The sequence below is a fragment of the Rana temporaria genome, assembly GCF_905171775.1.
Source record: "Rana temporaria chromosome 2 unlocalized genomic scaffold, aRanTem1.1 chr2d, whole genome shotgun sequence".
Classification (NCBI taxonomy): domain Eukaryota; kingdom Metazoa; phylum Chordata; class Amphibia; order Anura; family Ranidae; genus Rana; species Rana temporaria.
Genome location: NW_024404409.1, coordinates 429,763 through 449,173, shown reverse-complemented (window position 1 = coordinate 449,173; position 19,411 = coordinate 429,763). Strand labels below are relative to the sequence as shown.

At 53.2% G+C, this 19,411-nt stretch overlaps 1 protein-coding gene across 1 annotated transcript in view; it reads right to left on the bottom strand.

Annotated features, from left to right (window-relative positions):
• Positions 1-1,224: 1,224 nt before the first annotated feature.
• Positions 1,225-19,411, bottom strand: part of LOC120921555 (protein sel-1 homolog 3-like) — a 264,107-nt gene continuing 245,920 nt past the window's right edge. The window contains exon 23 of the mRNA XM_040334055.1: positions 1,225-1,602. Within this exon, the coding sequence (XP_040189989.1) occupies positions 1,501-1,602 (102 nt within the window). The 3' untranslated portion in view covers positions 1,225-1,500. The remainder of the gene's footprint in view (positions 1,603-19,411) is intronic.

Below are 19,411 nucleotides of genomic sequence, written 5' to 3'. Positions count from 1 at the left end.
ATGTGCCCGTGTCTGTGCCAACACCCAATGTGCCCGTGTCTGTGCCAATACCAATGTGCCCGTGTCTGTGCCAACACCCAATGTGCCCGTGTCTGTGCCAACACCCAATGTGCCTGTGTCTGTGCCAACACCCAATGTGCCTGTGTCTGTGCCAATACCCAATGTGTCCATGTCTGTGCCAACACCCAATGTGCCTGTGTCTGTGCCAACACCCAATGTGCCTGTGTCTGTGCCAACACCCAATGTGTCCGTGTCTGTGCCAACACCCAATGTCCCCGTGTCTGTGCCAATACCCAATGTGCCCGTGCCAACACCCAATGTGCCCGTGTCTGTGCCAACACCCAATGTGCCTGTGTCTGTGCAAACACCCAATGTCCCCGTGTCTGTGCCAACACCCAATGTGCCCGTGTCTGTGCCAACACCCAATGTGCCTGTGTCTGTGCAAACACCCAATGTGCCTGTGTCTGTGCCAACACCCAATGTGCCTGTGTCTGTGAGAACACCCAATGTGTCCGTGTCTGTGCCAACACCCAATGTCCCCGTGTCTGTGCCAATACCCAATGTGCCCGTGCCAACACCCAATGTGCCCGTGTCTGTGCCAACACCCAATGTGCCTGTGTCTGTGCAAACACCCAATGTGCCCGTGTCTGTGCCAACACCCAATGTGCCTGTGTCTGTGCCAACACCCAATGTGCCAGTGTCTGTGCCAATACCCAATGTGTCCGTGTCTGTGCCAACACCCAATGTGCCTGTGTCTGTGCCAACACCCAATGTGCCTGTGTCTGTGCCAACACCCAATGTGTCCGTGTCTGTGCCAACACCCAATGTCCCCGTGTCTGTGCCAATACCCAATGTGCCCGTGCCAACACCCAATGTCCCCGTGTCTGTGCCAACACTCAATGTGCCCGTGTCTGTGCCAACACCCAATGTGCCTGTGCCAACACCCAATGTGCCTGTGTCTGTGCCAACACCCAATATGTCCAAGGACCACGGCTATGGAACGCTCTACCCACAAACATCCGCATGGGGTGAAGCTCCCCATCTAATGCCGGGTAATCTCTGGTCACTCCATGATTCTTCTATGGTCCCATAGGGTTAGGGTTGTGGAATCATGAAGTGTGGATGGGGGGTGGGGTTTTACTTTACATTGTATGATTATTCCCTCTCACCCGGATTGGTGGAAACCCTCCAACCTTCACAATACAAAATGAACATCACAACACATTTTGAAAACAGAATTTAATGTCACAGAAAGAACAATAAATATGTTCAGGAAGATCCGGGAATGAGTTCCTGCTGGTGGCTGAGCTGTGGGTGGGTCCAGTGGTGGGCGTGGCTTCCTGTATTACAGTAATGAGCTTATACCCGGGCAGGAGGACTCATGTCGCATTCTGTCCATGTAATATACCCCCGGAGACCATTGAGTAACAAGGCTCCTGCCAATAATGTGAAACACAAAATATACCAGTAAGACCACCAAAGAAAAGATGGCGACCTCCATCATACAGACAGCTGCAGGCGTCTCGCTGCGTTCTGTAATCTTCCGAAAATCGTTATCAGACTGAGTGCCGTTACAATGGCAATGGCAGCTGCACTGGAGCACTGGAAGAAAGCCAACAATGAAGGGGTTAATGAATGAAGAATGTAAACAAACCCCAAAGCTTTATTTATACCATATATGTCAATGTGATCGGGCCCCCCAAAGTGATAGGATCATCATAGGATGGGTGGAGTTATGGGTGACCAACCTACCCTTGTATGTTCCAGTTCCTCATTTTACATTCTAATTAATACACAAAAAGAATGGAAAACAAAGCAGGGATGGTGAGAACCTCTCATAATGGGCACAGTGGGGTGTACAGACCCGGGAACTCAGCACAGGGATGGTGGGAACCCCTCATAATGGGCACAGCGGGTGTATAGACCCGGGAACTCAGCACAGGGATGGTGGGAACCCCTCATAATGGGGCACAGCGGGTGTACAGACCCGGGAACTCAGCACAGGGATGGTGGGAAACTGCCATTCCACTCCTTGTCAGTGAAGGGTGTGGTTGCTAGTTCCTTTGCTCCTGTGCTCCAGAGACCAGGGGCTAGAGTGGCTTCTCTTCCCCCAGGAGGGATGCTGGATCCTGGGGAAGAGCCGGGCGGGGCCCCCCTGGATAGGCCTGTGGAAGATTCTGGGCCTACCCAAAGGAAAGATGAGTCCCTGTCAGCCTTCAGACAGAGGACTGTCAGTAAGTTGAAGCGGATTGAGAAGGAGGAGGAGAAATTGATGGTTTTGATGGCCGAGTTCAGAAAGAAAAAACAGATCTGTGCTAAAGTATACAGTAAGAAAAGACCGGCTCTGAGGCCTGAGCTGAAGGACCTGGAACAAGCTGTGAGGAAACAGAAGGATTTGCTGTATTCTCTGAAGGAGAAGAGCGGAATATTTAAAAATATATATAAGAATGAGGAGCGATTTAATCGCATGAGAAGAGGAGCCGCTTCATGCATGGAGGATGGGGAAGCCAGCGAGGAGATGCAGGTGCAGGCACCTCTGACATCCGCTGAGCCCTCTGCCCCCTTCACACCCCAGCAATGTGGAATGTCTCAGGAGGGTGAAGGTCCTGCCATGCTGGATTTCATACCTAAGTTGGAATCCCCTCCAGATGCGGCTTCCCCGGATGGTGATGTCAAGATGGACGCCGTTTCCAATCCTGTGGAGAGAGCAAGATCCACCATGGAGTCTGCAGCAGCTGAGGGAAGCTCTGATCCCAGCCATAAAATCGCACAGGTGACAACCCAGCAAGCAGGTACAGTGTGTGTGCAGGATGGTGGTGGGAACTTTATTATTGACAATAAGCTTGCTGAGAGTTGTAGTGCTGCAGGCAGTCAGCCCATAGACAATGTACAGCATGCACCTGATAAAAACTGCCAGTCTGCGGAGAGGTCCATGGACAATACAGTGACTTTGCCTGGACCAGGCACAGCGGCTGTACCTGCGAATGATGGAGGAGATGCTGGGTGCAGTGGTGCCACAACTCAGCAGAAGTCTGCATTGGACAGGACTGGAGCTGTGTGTACAGAGCGGGGGGAGGGGGTGGGTCCTGCCTCTGCTAATACAATCCCAGCTGAATCAGACGCTTTGCCGGCAGGTTTGAATGTGTCTAAGGACAGGACTGCAAATGCTGGGGGTGGAAGGAAATCCTATGCTGGGTGTTCTGCTTGCGAGGATCTGGGAAGGGGGGAACAAGCAGGGAAGGAGCATGGGAATGGGTTGTCTTCCTCCCTGTTTAAAAGGAGGAATGTTGTGCAGCTGAGGTGGGAAGGCGGTGGAATCCCCCCACATAGGAGGGCGGTGGTGGAATCCCCCCACATAGGAGGGCGGTGGTGGAATCCCCCCACATAGGAGGGCGGTGGTGGAATCCCCCCCACATAGGAGGGCGGTGGTGGAATCCCCCCACATAGGAGGGCGGCGGTGGAATCCCCCCACACAGGAGGGCGGTGGTGGATAAGATTCTACAGATGGGGTTCACGCCCGCAGATATCTTCGCCCTGATCAGTCCGGCAGGTTCCTATGAGTATGATTTGTCCTTTCTCCGCCCGGAGTCTTTGGACATTTTTTGGGAGAAATATGAACACGTGTGTAGGGGCCTGCCGGACTGGAAGGGGCTCATGCCCAAACTTGTCTCCCGCCAGCCCCTCATTAAAGTGGTCACGATTCTGGTCCGCAATGAGTCCATACCACCGGGGGATCTATGTATATGGCTGAGGAGGTATGGAGACGTCCTGGGCCCCCTAAAGAAGATTCTGGATGATTGGGGAATATGGACGGGGGGGTGGTCTGCTCAGTTGAAACTAAAAGTCATTGACCATGTCGTCCAGCATCTGCCATCCTCAGCTTTCCTGGGGAGGGACAGGCTGACCATCTTCTATCCGGGCCAACCAAAGCTCTGCAATAAATGTGGAGACAAGAGTCACCTTGCGTCCTCCTGTCCAGTGATGAAGTGCTCTCTGTGCCAGGGTATAGGACATCTGGCTAAGGATTGTAACCTCATAAGGTGCAATCTGTGCAATGCAGTGGGGCATCCTTATAGTCAGTGTCCTGAGGCAATGCACAATAAGCCTGAGCTCATGAGGGAGTTCTTCCGCCTGGACATGGAGGATGCTCGGAGCTCAACAGCTGGAGGGCCTGTGAGTCCATCTGAGTCTGTGCCAATTCCCAATGTGTCCGTGGTGCCCCAGACTGTGCCAATTCCCAATGTGTCCGTGGTGCCCCAGACTGTGCCAATTCCCAATGTGTCCGTGGTGCCCCAGACTGTGCCAATTCCCAATGTGTCAGTGTCTTTCCAGTCTGTAAGTAAGGTGTCAGTTGCAGAGAATGTGTCCAATCCTTCTGTGTCTTCTAAAATTGCAGAGGCAGCAAGAGGTGCTGGTGCATCAGGTGCGGTGCCAGTCCCCCTCCCTCGATGCTGCAGGGTTCCTGTTAAGGATCGTGGGGTGCAGAGGAGTGGGGAGGATGGTGAAGAGGCTGGCCTGGGGGTAGATAAGGGAAGGGAGTATGGGGGGGAGGGGGGTGAAGTGGAGGATAGGTGTGGGGAGGCTGCTGACTCCGGGTTGTCCAAGGATGATATGGAGTGGTTGGAGGATAAAAGGAGGAGAGGCAAAAAGAAGGGGAACAAAGGAGGTACAGTTACCTTAAGTCCTGAGGTTTTGCCTTTGGCGAATACATTTACGGTACTGTCTGAGGATGACTATGAATGGGACTCGTTCAGTTCTGCATCCTCTATGGATGAAGAGTGCCAGGGTGCAACGAAGCGCGCTGGTTCTCCAGGGAGAGGGAGTAGCCAGGCTGGGAAACAGCCTCAGCCACCTTAATGGCAGTTCCCAGTCATGTTATATAAAAGGTGACATGCATGGTGATGCTCTTTAGTCTGGCTCTCCCGTAGGGATTATATTGTGCGCAATTTGGTTTGCACCGTTTATTATGTTCTTGTGTTTGTTTCTGTTTTGTATAGTCATATTCAATTGTTTTGTAAATATGTTTTATTTATTATGGTTTTATTGGATATAAGTTGTTGTTTGTAAGATTTTTTCAATAAACAAAATTAACCCCTCATAATGGGGCACAGCGGGTGTACAGACCCGGGAACTCAGCGCAGGGATGGTGGGAACCCCTCATAATGGGCACAGCGGGTGTACAGACCCGGGAACTCAGCACAGGGATGATGGGAACCCCTCATAATGGGCACAGCGGGGGTACAGACCCGGGAACTCAGCACAGGGATGGTGGAACCCCTCATAATGGGCACATCGGGTGTAGAGACCCGGGAACTCAGCACAGGGATGGTGGGAACCCCTCATAATGGGCACAGCGGGTGTACAGACCCGGGAACTCAGCACAGGGATGGTGGGAACCCCTCATAATGGGCACAGCGGGGGTACAGACCCAGGAACTCAGCACAGGGATGGTGGGAACCCCTCATAATGGGCACAGCGGGGGTACAGACCCAGGAACTCAGCACAGGGATGGTGGGAACCCCTCATAATGGGCACAGCGGGTGTACAGACCCGGGAACTCAGCACAGGGATGGTGGGAAACTGCCATTCCACTCCTTGTCAGTGAAGGGTGTGGTTGCTGGTTCCTTTGCTCCAGAGACCAGGGGCTAGAGTGGCTTCTCTGCCCCAGGAGGGATGCTGGATCCTGGGGAAGAGCCGGGCGGGGCCCCCCTGGATAGGCCTGTGGAAGATTCTGGGCCTACCCAAAGGAAAGATGAGTCCCTGTCAGCCTTCAGACAGAGGACTGTCAGTAAGTTGAAGAGGATTGAGAAGGAGGAGGAGAAGTTGATGGTTTTGATGGCTGAGTTCAGGAAGAAAAAACAGATCTGTGCTAAAGTATACAGTAAGAAAAGACCGGCTCTGAGGCCTGAGCTGAAGGACCTGGAACAAGCTGTGAGGAAACAGAAAGAACTGGTGAGCTCTCTGAAGGAGAACAGCGGAATATTTAAAGAAAAATATAGGAATGAGGAGCGATTTAATCGCATGAGAAGAGGAGCCGCTTCATGCATGGAGGATGGGGAAGCCAGCGAGGAGATGCAGGTACAGGCAGGGTCGGCGGTGAGTGAGAAGGTGGGCCCGGAGGATGAGCCCATCAGTTCAACACCTCAGAGCCCTCTGCCCCCTTCACACCTCAGCAATGTGGAATGTCTCAGGAGGGTGAAGGTCCTGCCATGCTGGATTTCATAACCAAGTTGGAATCCCCTCCAGATGCGGCTTCCCCGGATGGTGATGTCAAGATGGACGCCGTTTCTAGTCCTGTGGAGAGAGCAAGATCCACCATGGAGTCTGCAGCAGCTGAGGGAAGCTCTGATCCCAGCCATAAAATCGCACAGGTGACAACCCAGCAAGCAGGTACAGTGTGTGTGCAGGATGGTGGTGGGAACTTTATTATTGACAATAAGCTTGCTGAGAGTTGTAGTGCTGCAGGCAGTCAGCCCATAGACAATGTACAGCATACACCTGATAAAAACTGCCAGTCTGCGGAAAGGTCCATGGACAATACAGTGACTTTGCCTGGACCAGGCACAGCGGCTGTACCTGCAAATGATGGAGGAGATGCTGGGTGCAGTAGTGCCACAACTCTGCAGAAATCTGCATTGGACCGGACTGGAGCTGTGTGTACAGAGCGGGGGGAGGGGGTGGGTCCTGCCTCTGCTAATACAATCCCAGCTGAATCAGACACTTTGCCGGCAGGTTTGAATGTGTCTAAGGACAGGACTGCAAGTACTGGGGGTGGAAGGAAATCCTATGCTGGTGTTGCTGCTGCAGGATCTGGGAAGGGGGAACAAGCAGGGAAGGAGCTTGGGAATGGGTTGTCTTCCTCCCTGTTTAAAAGGAGGAATGTTGTGCAGCTGAGGTGGGAAGGCGGTGGAATCCCCCCACACAGGAGGGCGGTGGTGGAATCCCCCCACATAGGAGGGCGGTGGTGGAATCCCCCCCACATAGGAGGGCGGTGGTGGAATCCCCCCACACAGGAGGGCGGTGGTGGATAAGATCCTACAGATGGGGTTCACGCCCGCAGATATCTTCGCCCTGATCAGTCCGGCAGGTTCCTATGAGTATGATTTGTCCTTTCTCCGCCCGGAGTCTTTGGACATTTTTTGGGAGAAATATGAACACGTGTGTAGGGGCCTGCCGGACTGGAAGGGGCTCATGCCCAAACTTGTCTCCCGCCAGCCACTCATTAAAGTGGTCACGATTCTGGTCCGTAATGAGTCCATACCACCGGGGGATCTATGTATATGGCTGAGGAGGTATGGAGACGTCCTGGGCCCCCTAAAGAAGATTCTGGATGACCGGGGAATATGGACGGGGGGATGGTCTGCTCAGTTGAAACTAAAAGTCATTGACCATGTCGTCCAGCATCTGCCGTCCTCAGCTTTCCTGGGGAGGGACAGGCTGACCATCTTCTATCCGGGCCAACCAAAGCTCTGCAATAAATGTGGAGACAAGAGTCACCTTGCGTCCTCCTGTCCAGTGATGAAGTGCTCTCTGTGCCAGGGTATAGGACATCTGGCTAAGGATTGTAACCTCATAAGGTGCAATCTGTGCAATGCGGTGGGGCATCCTTATAGCCAGTGTCCTGAGGCAATGCACAATAGGCCTGAGCTCATGAGGGAGTTCTTCCGCCTGGACATGGAGGATGCTCGGAGCTCAACAGCTGGAGGGCCTGTGAGTCCATCTGAGTCTGTGCCAATTCCCAATGTGTCCGTGGTGCCCCAGACTGTGCCAATTCCCAATGTGTCCGTGGTGCCCCAGACTGTGCCAATTCCCAATGTGTCAGTGTCTTCCCAGTCTGTAAGTAAGGTGTCAGTTGCAGAGAATGTGTCCAATCCTTCTGTGTCTTCTAAAATTGCAGAGGCAGCAAGAGGTGCTGGTGCATCAGGTGCGGTGCCAGTCCCCCTCCCTCGATGCTGCAGGGTTCCTGTTAAGGATCGTGGGGTGCAGAGGAGTGGGGAGGATGGTGAAGAGGCTGGCCTGGGGGTAGATAAGGGAAGGGAGTATGGGGGGGGAGGGGGGTGAAGGGTGTGGGGAGGCTGCTGACTCCGGGTTGTCCAAGGATGATATGGAGTGGTTGGAGGATAAAAGGAGGAGAGGCAAAAAGAAGGGGAAAAAAGGAGGTACAGTTACCTTAAAGCGGATCTCCCGCGGCTCAATCTTTTTTTTTTTTTGTCAAATCAAAATGTGTATTAGCACTGCTGTGCTAAACTTACGTGTCCCGTTTTCGTCCGCCCCTCCGCTGTTTTTTCTGCCCTAATAAACACTTATATTCTGCTCAAAGTCCCGTGGCCATCTTGGCTTTGGGCGCTCGAATCCAAGAAGGAGGTAGTTCCTGTTTGCGGTGGATGCTGTCCCAGCATCCACCGCTCGATCTTGCGCGTGCGCACTGGCGAATGTGCCCGTCGGCGTGAGCGTCCCTGTTGTCATCGCAACGCGGGAAGTCGCGCGATGTGTCATTACAGCTGAATATTAGGAGCTCTGAGAATAGCTCCCAGCAGGCACAGCGCGGCGCCGGAAACTCAGAAAAACCCGTCTAAAACCCGAGGGGGGGCAGACCGGAACCACGGCTAGAATAAAAGGTACCAGTTCAACATTTAAAATGTAAATAGCCGATTCTGGCTTATATTGTAGCGCTTTTAATATGGACGTCCAGTGTAAATGAGGGTGGAGATCCGCTTTAAGTCCCGAGGTTTTGCCTTTGGCGAATAAATTTACGGTACTGTCTGAGGATGACTATGAATGGGACTCGTTCAGTTCTGCATCCTCTATGGATGAAGAGTGCCAGGGTGCAACGAAGCGCGCTGGTTCTCCAGGGAGAGGGAGTAGCCAGGCTGGGAAACAGCCTCAGCCACCTTAATGGCAGTTCCCACTCACTTTATATAAAAGGTGACATGCATGGTGATGCTCTTTAGTCTGGCTCTCCCGTAGGGATTATGTTGTGCGCAATTTGGTTTGCACCGTTTATTATGTTCTTGTGTTTGTTTCTGTTTTGTATAGTCATATTCAATTGTTTTGTAAATATGTTTTATTTATTATGGTTTTATTGGATATAAGTTGTTGTTTGTAAGATTTTTTCAATAAACAAAATTAACCCCTCATAATGGGCACAGCGGGTGTACAGACCCGGGAACTCAGCACAGGGATGATGGGAACCCCTCATAATGGGCACAGCGGGGGTACAGACCCGGGAACTCAGCACAGGGATGGTGGAACCCCTCATAATGGGCACATCGGGTGTAGAGACCCGGGAACTCAGCACAGGGATGGTGGGAACCCCTCATAATGGGCACAGCGGGTGTACAGACCCGGGAACTCAGCACAGGGATGGTGGGAACCCTCATAATGGGCACAGCGGGGGTACAGACCCAGGAACTCAGCACAGGGATGGTGGGAACCCCTCATAATGGGCACAGCGGGGGTACAGACCCAGGAACTCAGCACAGGGATGGTGGGAACCCCTCATAATGGGCACAGCGGGTGTACAGACCCGGGAACTCAGCACAGGGATGGTGGGAAACTGCCATTCCACTCCTTGTCAGTGAAGGGTGTGGTTGCTGGTTCCTTTGCTCCAGAGACCAGGGGCTAGAGTGGCTTCTCTGCCCCAGGAGGGATGCTGGATCCTGGGGAAGAGCCGGCGGGGCCCCCCTGGATAGGCCTGTGGAAGATTCTGGGCCTACCCAAAGGAAAGATGAGTCCCTGTCAGCCTTCAGACAGAGGACTGTCAGTAAGTTGAAGAGGATTGAGAAGGAGGAGGAGAAGTTGATGGTTTTGATGGCTGAGTTCAGGAAGAAAAAACAGATCTGTGCTAAAGTATACAGTAAGAAAAGACCGGCTCTGAGGCCTGAGCTGAAGGACCTGGAACAAGCTGTGAGGAAACAGAAAGAACTGGTGAGCTCTCTGAAGGAGAACAGCGGAATATTTAAAGAAAAATATAGGAATGAGGAGCGATTTAATCGCATGAGAAGAGGAGCCGCTTCATGCATGGAGGATGGGGAAGCCAGCGAGGAGATGCAGGTACAGGCAGGGTCGGCGGTGAGTGAGAAGGTGGGCCCGGAGGATGAGCCCATCAGTTCAACACCTCAGAGCCCTCTGCCCCCTTCACACCTCAGCAATGTGGAATGTCTCAGGAGGGTGAAGGTCCTGCCATGCTGGATTTCATAACCAAGTTGGAATCCCCTCCAGATGCGGTTTCCCCGGATGGTGATGTCAAGATGGACGCCGTTTCTAGTCCTGTGGAGAGAGCAAGATCCACCATGGAGTCTGCAGCAGCTGAGGGAAGCTCTGATCCCAGCCATAAAATCGCACAGGTGACAACCCAGCAAGCAGGTACAGTGTGTGTGCAGGATGGTGGTGGGAACTTTATTATTGACAATAAGCTTGCTGAGAGTTGTAGTGCTGCAGGCAGTCAGCCCATAGACAATGTACAGCATACACCTGATAAAAACTGCCAGTCTGCGGAAAGGTCCATGGACAATACAGTGACTTTGCCTGGACCAGGCACAGCGGCTGTACCTGCAAATGATGGAGGAGATGCTGGGTGCAGTAGTGCCACAACTCTGCAGAAATCTGCATTGGACAGGACTGGAGCTGTGTGTACAGAGCGGGGGAAGGGGGTGGGTCCTGCCTCTGCTAATACAATCCCAGCTGAATCAGACACTTTGCCGGCAGGTTTGAATGTGTCTAAGGACAGGACTGCAAGTACTGGGGGTGGAAGGAAATCCTATGCTGGTGTTGCTGCTGCAGGATCTGGGAAGGGGGAACAAGCAGGGAAGGACTTGGGAATGGGTTGTCTTCCTCCCTGTTTAAAAGGAGGAATGTTGTGCAGCTGAGGTGGGAAGGCGGTGGAATCCCCCCACATAGGAGGGCGGTGGTGGAATCCCCCCCACACAGGAGGGCGGTGGTGGAATCCCCCCCACACAGGAGGGCGGTGGTGGAATCCCCCCACACAGGAGGGCGGTGGTGGATAAGATCCTACAGATGGGGTTCACGCCCGCAATATCGTTCGCCCTGATCAGTCCGGCAGGTTCCTATGAGTATGATTTGTCCTTTCTCCGCCCGGAGTCTTTGACATATTTTGGGAGAAATAAGAACACGTGTTAGGGGCCTGCCGGACTGGAAGGGGCTCCATGCCCAAACTTGTCCTCCCGCCAGCCACTCATTAAAGTGGTCACGATTCTGGTCCGTAATGAGTCCATACACCGGGGGATCTATGTATATGGCTGAGGAGGTATGGAGACGTCCTGGGCCCCCTAAAGAAGATTCTGGATGACCGGGGAATATGGACGGGGGGATGGTCTGCTCAGTTGAAACAAAAAGTCATTGACCATGTCGTCCAGCATCTGCCGGCCCTCAGCTTTCCTGGGGAGGGACAGGCTGACCATCTTCTATCCGGGCCAACCAAAGCTCTGCAATAAATGTGGAGACAAGAGTCACCTTGCGTCCTCCTGTCCAGTGATGAAGTGCTCTCTGTGCCAGGTATAGGACATCTGGCTAAGGATTGTAACCTCATAAGGTGCAATCTGTGCAATGCAGTGGGACATCCTTACAGTCAGTGACTGAGGCAATGCACAATAAGCCTGAGCTCATGAGGGAGTTCTTCCGCCTGGACATGGAGGATGCTCAGAGCTCAACAGCGGAGGGCCTGTGAGTCCATCAGAGTCTGTGCCAATTCCCAATGTGTCCGTGGTGCCCCAGACTGTGCCAATTCCCAATGTGTCCGTGTCTTCCCAGTCTGTAAGTAAGGTGTCAGTTGCAGAGAATGTGTCCAATCCTTCTGTGGTCTTCTAAATTGCAGAGGCAGCAAAAGGTGCTGGTGCATCAGTGCGGTGCCAGTCCCCTCCCTCGATGCTGCAGGGTTTCCTGTTAAGGATGGTGGGGTGTAGAGGAGTGGGGAGGATGGTGAAGAGGCTGGCCTGGGGGTAGATAAGGGAAGGGAGTATGGGGGGGAGGGGGTGAAGGGTGTGGGGAGCTGCTGACTCCGGGTTGTCCAAGGATTGATAGGAGTGGTTGGAGGATAAAAGGAGGAGGAGGCAAAAGAAGGGGGAAAAAGGAGGTACAGTTACCTTAAGTCCCCTGAGAGTTTTTGCCTTTGGCGAATAAATTTTACGGTACTGTCTGAGGATGACTATGAATGGGACTCGTTCAGTTCTGCATCGGGTCTATGGATGAAGAGTGGCAAGGTGCAACGAAGCGCGCTGGTTCTCCAGGGAGAGGGAGGAGCCAGGCTGGGAAACAGCCTCAGCCACCTTAATGGCAGTTCCCAGTCACTTTATTAAAAGGTGACATGCATGGTGATGCTCTTTAGTCTGGCTCTCCCGTAGGGATTATGTTTGTGCGCAATTTGGTTTGCACCGTTTATTATGTTCTTGTGTTTGTTTCTGTTTTGTATAGTCATATTCAATTGTTTTGTAAATATGTTTTATTTATTATGGTTTTATTGGATATAAGTTGTTGTTTGTAAGATTTTTTCAATAAACAAAATTAACCCCTCATAATGGGGCACAGCGGGTGTACAGACCTGGGAACTCAGCACAGGGATGGTGGGAACCCCTCATAATGGGCACAGCGGGTGTACAGACCTGGGAACTCAGCACAGTGATGGTGGGAACCCCTCATAATGGGGCACAGCGGGTGTGCACAGGGATGGTGGGAACCCCTCATAATGGGGCACAGCGGGTGTACAGACCCGGGAACTCAGCACAGGGATGGTGAGAACCCCTCATAATGGGCACAGCGGGTGTACCTGCGAATGATGGAGGAGATGCTGGGTGCAGTAGTGCCACAACTCTGCAGAAGTCTGCATTGGACAGGACTGGAGCTGTGTGTATAGAGCGGGGGGAGGGGGTGGGTCCTGCCTCTGCTAATACAATCCCAGCTGAATCAAACGCTTTGCCGGCAGGTGTGAATGTGTCTAAGGACAGGACTGCAAGTACTGGGGGTGGAAGGAAATCCTATGCTGGTGTTGCTGCTGCAGGATCTGGGAAGGGGGAACAAGCAGGGAAGGAGCATGGGAATGGTTTGTCTCCCTCCCTGTTTAAAAGGAGGAATGTTGTGCAGCTGAGGTGGGAAGGCGGTGGAATCCCCCCACATAGGAGGGCGGTGGAATCCCCCCACATAGGAGGGCGGTGGTGGAATCCCCCCACATAGGAGGGCGGCGGTGGAATCCCCCCACATAGGAGGGCGGTGGTGGATAAGATTCTACAGATGGGGTTCACGCCCGCAGATATCTTCGCCCTGATCAGTCCGGCAGGTTCCTATGAGTATGATTGTCCTTTCTCCGCCCGGAGTCTTTGGACATTTTTGGGAGAAATATGAACACGTGTGTAGGGGCCTGCCGGACTGGAAGGGGCTCATGCCCAAACTTGTCTCCCGCCAGCCACTCATTAAAGTGGTCACGATTCTGGTCCGTAATGAGTCCATACCACCGGGGGATCTATGTATATGGCTGAGGAGGTATGGAGACGTCCTGGGCCCCCTAAAGAAGATTCTGGATGACCGGGGAATATGGACGGGGGGATGGTCTGCTCAGTTGAAACTAAAAGTCATTGACCATGTCGTCCAGCATCTGCCGTCCTCAGCTTTCCTGGGGAGGGACAGGCTGACCATATTTTATCCGGGCCAGCCAAAGCTCTGCAATAAATGTGGAGACAAGAGTCACCTTGCGCCCTCCTGTCCAGTGATGAAGTGCTCTCTGTGCCAGGGTATAGGACATCTAGCTAAGGATTGTAACCTCATAAGGTGCAATCTGTGCAATGCAGTGGGGCATCCTTATAGCCAGTGTCCTGAGGCAATGCACAATAAGCCTGAGCTCATGAGGGAGTTCTTCCGCCTGGACATGGAGGATGCTCGGAGCTCAACAGCTGGAGGGCCTGTGAGTCCATCTGAGTCTGTGCCAATTCCCAATGTGTCCGTGGTGCCCAGACTGTGCCAATTCCCATGTGTCCGTGGTGCCCCAGACTGTGCCAATTCCCAATGTGTCCGTGGTGCCCCAGACTGTGCCAATTCCCAATGTGTCCGTGGTGCCCCAGACTGTGCCAATTCCCAATGTGTCAGTGTCTTCCCAGACTGTGCCAATTCCCAATGTGTCCGTGGTGCCCCAGACTGTGCCAATTCCCAATGTGTCCGTGGTGCCCCAGACTGTGCCAATTCCCAAAGTGTCCGTGTCTTCCCAGTCTGTAAGTAAGGTGTCAGTTGCAGAGAATGTGTCCAATCCTTCTGTGTCTTCTAAAATTGCAGAGGCAGCAAGAGGTGCTGGTGCATCAGGTGCGGTGCCAGTCCCCCTCCCATCGATGCTGCAGGGTTCCTGTTAAGGATGGTGGGGTGCAGAGGAGTGGGGAGGATGGTGAGAGCTGGCCTGGGGGTAGATAAGGGAAGGGAGTATGGGGGGGGGGGGGGGTGAAGGGTGTGGGGAGGCTGCTGACTCCGGGTTGTCCAAGGATGATATGGAGTGGTTGGAGGATAAAAGGAGGAGAGGCAAAAAGAAGGGGAAAAAAGGAGGTACAGTTACCTTAAGTCCTGAGGTTTTGCCTTTGGCGAATAAATTTACGGTACTGTCTGAGATGACTATGATGGGACTCGTTCAGTTTCTGCATCCTCTATGGATGAAGAGTGCCAGGGTGCAACGAAGCGCGCTGGTTCTCCAGGGAGAGGGAGTAGCCAGGCTGAGAAACAGCCTCAGCCACCTTAATGGCAGTTCCCACTCACTTTATTAAAAGGTGACATGCATGGTGATGCTCTTTAGTCTGCTCTCCCGTAGGATTATGTTGTGCGCAATTTGGTTTGCACCGTTTATTATGTTCTTGTGTTTGTTTCTGTTTTGTATAGTCATATTCAATTTTTTGTAAATATGTTTTATTTATTATGGTTTTATTGGATATAAGTTGTTGTTTGTAAGATTTTTTCAATAAACAAAATTTAACCCCTCATAATGGGCACAGCGGGTGTACAGACCCGGGAACTCGCACAGGGATGGTGGGAACCCCTCATAATGGGCACAGCGGGTGTACAGACCCGGGAACTCAGCACAGGGATGGTGGAACCCCTCATAATGGGCACATCGGTGTAGAGACCCGGGAACTCAGCACAGGGATGGTGGGAACCCCTCATAATGGGCACAGCGGGTGTACAGACCCGGGAACTCAGCACAGGGATGGTGGGAACCCCTCATAATGGGGCACAGCGGGTGTACAGACCTGGGAACTCAGCACAGGGATGGTGGGAATCCCTCATAATGGGCACAGCGGGTGTACAGACCCGGGAACTCAGCACAGGGATGGTGGGAATCCCTCATAATGGGCACAGCGGGTGTACAGACCCGGGAACTCAGCACAGAGATGGTGGGAACCCATCATAATGGGCACAGCGGGAGTACAGACCCGGGAACTCAGCACAGGGATGGTGAGAACCTCTCATAATGGGCACAGCGGGTGTACAGACCTGGGAACTCAGCACAGGGATGGTGGGAACTCCTCATAATGGGCACAGCGGGTGTACAGACCCAGGAACTCAGCACAGAGATGGTGGGAATCCCTCATAATGGGCACAGCGGGTGTACAGGCCCAGGAACTCAGCACAGGGATGGTGGGAACCCCTCATAATGGGGCACAGCGGGTGTACAGACCTGGGAACTCAGCACAGGGATGGTGGGAACCCCTCATAATGGGGCACAGCGGGTGTACAGACCTGGGAACTCAGCACAGGGATGGTGGGAACCCCTCATAATGGGGCACAGCGGGTGTGCACAGGGATGGTGGGAACCCCTCATAATGGGCACAGCGGGTGTACAGACCCGGGAACTCAGCACAGGGATGGTGAGAACCCCTCATAATGGGCACAGCGGGTGTACAGACCCGGGAACTCAGCACAGGGATGGTGGGAACTGCCATTCTGCTCCTTGTCAGTGAGGTTGCTGGTTCCTTTGCTCCTGTACTTCTAGAGACCAGGGGCTAGAGTTGCTTCTCTGCCGCAGGAGAGATGCTGGATCCTGGGGAGGACCCTGGCGGGGGCCCCCTGGAAAGGACTGTGGAAGATTCTGGGCCTGGCCAAAGGAGAGATGAGTCCCTGTCGGCGGAGGATTGACGGTAAGCTGAAGCAGATTGAGAAGAAAGAGGAGAAATTGATGGTTTTGAGGGCTGAATTTAGGAAGAAAACGCAGATTTGTGCCAAAGTGTACAGTAAGAAGAGATGGGCTCTGAGGCCGGGGATGAAAGACCTGGAACAAGCTGGTGAGTTCTCTGAAGGAGAATAGCGGAATATTTAAAGAAAAATGTAGAAACAAGGAGCGTTTTAATCGCACGAGGAGAGCAGCCGCTTCCTGCATGGAAAGTGACCCAACCAGTGAAGAGATGCAGGAACAGACAGACTCAGCAGAGAGAAAGTGTCCGGGAGGATGAGCCCAGCTCTTCTACAATGGTGGAGGCCTCTGTCCCTCTCCCTCTGCAGCAGAAATATGGAACATCTGAGGAGGAGGTTCTGACATGATGGAGTTGATCTCTAAGCTGGAATCCCCTCTGGAGTCCTCAGATGGTGATTAGGAGATGGACACCGTTCCTCACCCTGTGAAGGAGAGACCTATGGCGAGAGGAAGATCCACCAAGAAGGGGAATCGGATCCCACCGTCAGCCATGACATTGTGAAGGTAACATTCATATATTTTTGTGGTTGAACTGGATGGACTTGTGTCTTTTTTCTACCTGACTATGTAACTATGTAGGTACAGTGTGTGTGCAGGATGGTGATGTAAACCTTCATGACAATGGGCTTGCTGGGGGTTGTAGTGCTACAGGCAGTCAGACCATGTACAACATACAATACTGTCTGATTTACCTGCTGAAAACAAAGCCTCAGATGGAACTGGTGAGAGTAATAGTCCACATAGGAGGGTGGTGGAATCCCCCCACATAAGAGGACAGCTGAATCCCCCCACATAGGAGGATGGTGGAATCTCCCACATAGGAGGGCGGTGGAATCCCCCCACATAGGAAGGTGGTGGAATCCCCCCACATAGGAAGGTGGTGGAATCTCCCACATAGGAGGATGGTGGAATCCCCCCACATAGGAGGGTGGTGGAATCCCCCACATAGAAGGATGGTGGAATCCCCCCACATAAGAGGACAGTGGAATCCCCCCACATAGGAGGATGGTGGAATCTCCCACATAGGAGGGTGGTGGAATCCCCCCACATAGGAGGGCGGCGGAATCCCCCCACATAGGAGGACGGCTGAATCCCCCCACATAGGAGGACGGTGGAATCCCCCCACATAGGAGGACGGCTGAATCCCCCACATAAGAGGACGGCTGAATCCCCCCACATAGGAGGACGGCTGAATCCCCCCACATAGGAGGATGGTGGAATCCCCCACATAGGAGGGTGGTGGAATCTCCCACATAGGAGGACGGCTGAATCCCCCCACATAGGAGGACGGCTGAATCCCCCCACATAGGAGGACGGCTGAATCCCCCCACATAGGAGGACAGCTGAATCCCCCCACATAGGAGGGCGGCTGAATCCCCCCACATAGGAGGGTGGTGGAATCCCTCACATAGGAGGATGGCTGAATCCCCCCACATAGGAGGATGGTGGAATCCCTCACATAGGAGGATGGCTGAATCCCCCCACATAGGAGGATGGTGGAATCCCCCACATAGGAGGGTGGTGGAATCCCCCCACATAGGAGGATGGTGGAATCCCCCCACATAGGAGGGTGGTGGAATCCCTCACATAGGAGGATGGCTGAATCCCCCCACATAGGAGGATGGTGGAATCCCCCACATAGGAGGATGGTGGAATCCCCCACATAGGAGGGTGGTGGAATCCCCCCACATAGGAGGATGGTGGAATCCCCCCACATAGGAGGGTGGTGGAATCCCTCACATAGGAGGATGGCTGAATCCCCCCACATAGGAGGATGGTGGAATCCCCCACATAGGAGGGTGGTGGAATCCCCCACATAGGAGGATGGTGGAATCCCCCACATAGGAGGGTGGTGGAATCCCTCACATAGGAGGATGGCTGAATCCCCCCACATAGGAGGATGGTGGAATCCCCCACATAGGAGGGTGGTGGAATCCCTCACATAGGAGGATGGCTGAATCCCCCCACATAGGAGGATGGTGGAATCCCCCACATAGGAGGGTGGTGGAATCCCCCCACATAGGAGGATGGTGGAATCCCCCACATAGGAGGGTGGTGGAATCCCTCACATAGGAGGATGGCTGAATCCCCCCACATAGGAGGATGGTGGAATCCCCCACATAGGAGGGTGGTGGAATCCCCCCACATAGGAGGGTGGTGGAATCCCCCCACATAGGAGGGCGGTGGAATCTCCCACATAGGAGGGCAGTGGAATCCCCCACATAGGAGGGTGGTGGAATCTCCCACATAGGAGGGCGGTGGAATCTCCCACATAGGAGGGCGGTGGAATCCCCCCACATAGGAGGGCGGTGGAATCCCCCACATAGGAGGGTGGTGGAATCTCCCACATAGGAGGGCGGTGGAATCCCCCACATAGGAGGGCGGTGGAATCCCCCACATAGGAGGGTGGTGGAATCTCCCACATAGGAGGGTGGTGGAATCTCCCACATAGGAGGGCGGTGGAATCCCCCACATAGGAGGGCGGTGGAATCCCCCACATAGGAGGGTGGTGGAATCCCCCACATAGGAGGGTGGTGGAATCTCCCACATAGGAGGGTGGTGGAATCTCCCACATAGGAGGGCGGTGGAATCTCCCACATAGGAGGGTGGTGGAATCTCCCACATAGGAGGGTGGTGGAATCTCCCACATAGGAGGGCGGTGGAATCCCCCACATAGGAGGGTGGTGGAATCCCCCACATAGGAGGGTGTTATATTCTTTAAATCTAAAAATGTAATCTGGATAAATCAATAAGAATACATATCCCTGGTAATGTGATGTGAATGTTAGGGTTTTGAGCTAATAAATTCCTGATGTGACATTTGAACCCGAGTTTTGAAATTCTAGAAGCTGACAGGTTTGATGGATTTTGTAAATATTATATATATGTTAGGCCCCATACACACGAGAGGATCCATCCGCTGAAAAATCTCAGCGGATCGGTTTCAGCGGATGGAATGTACGGTGTGTACGTTCCAGCGGATATTTCCGAATTCCAGCAGATAAAAATTTGTAGACATGTCTACAAATCTATCCGCTGGAATCGGCACCAGCGGATCGATCCGGTGGTCTGTACAGACTCACCGGATCGATCCGTCCGAACCCATCCCTCGCATGCGTCGTAATGATTCGACGCATGCGTGGATATCCTTATATGACAGCGTCGCGCACGTCACCGCGTCATCATCGCGGCGACGGCGCGACACGTCACCGCAATGGGAATTCGGCGCGGATTTCAATC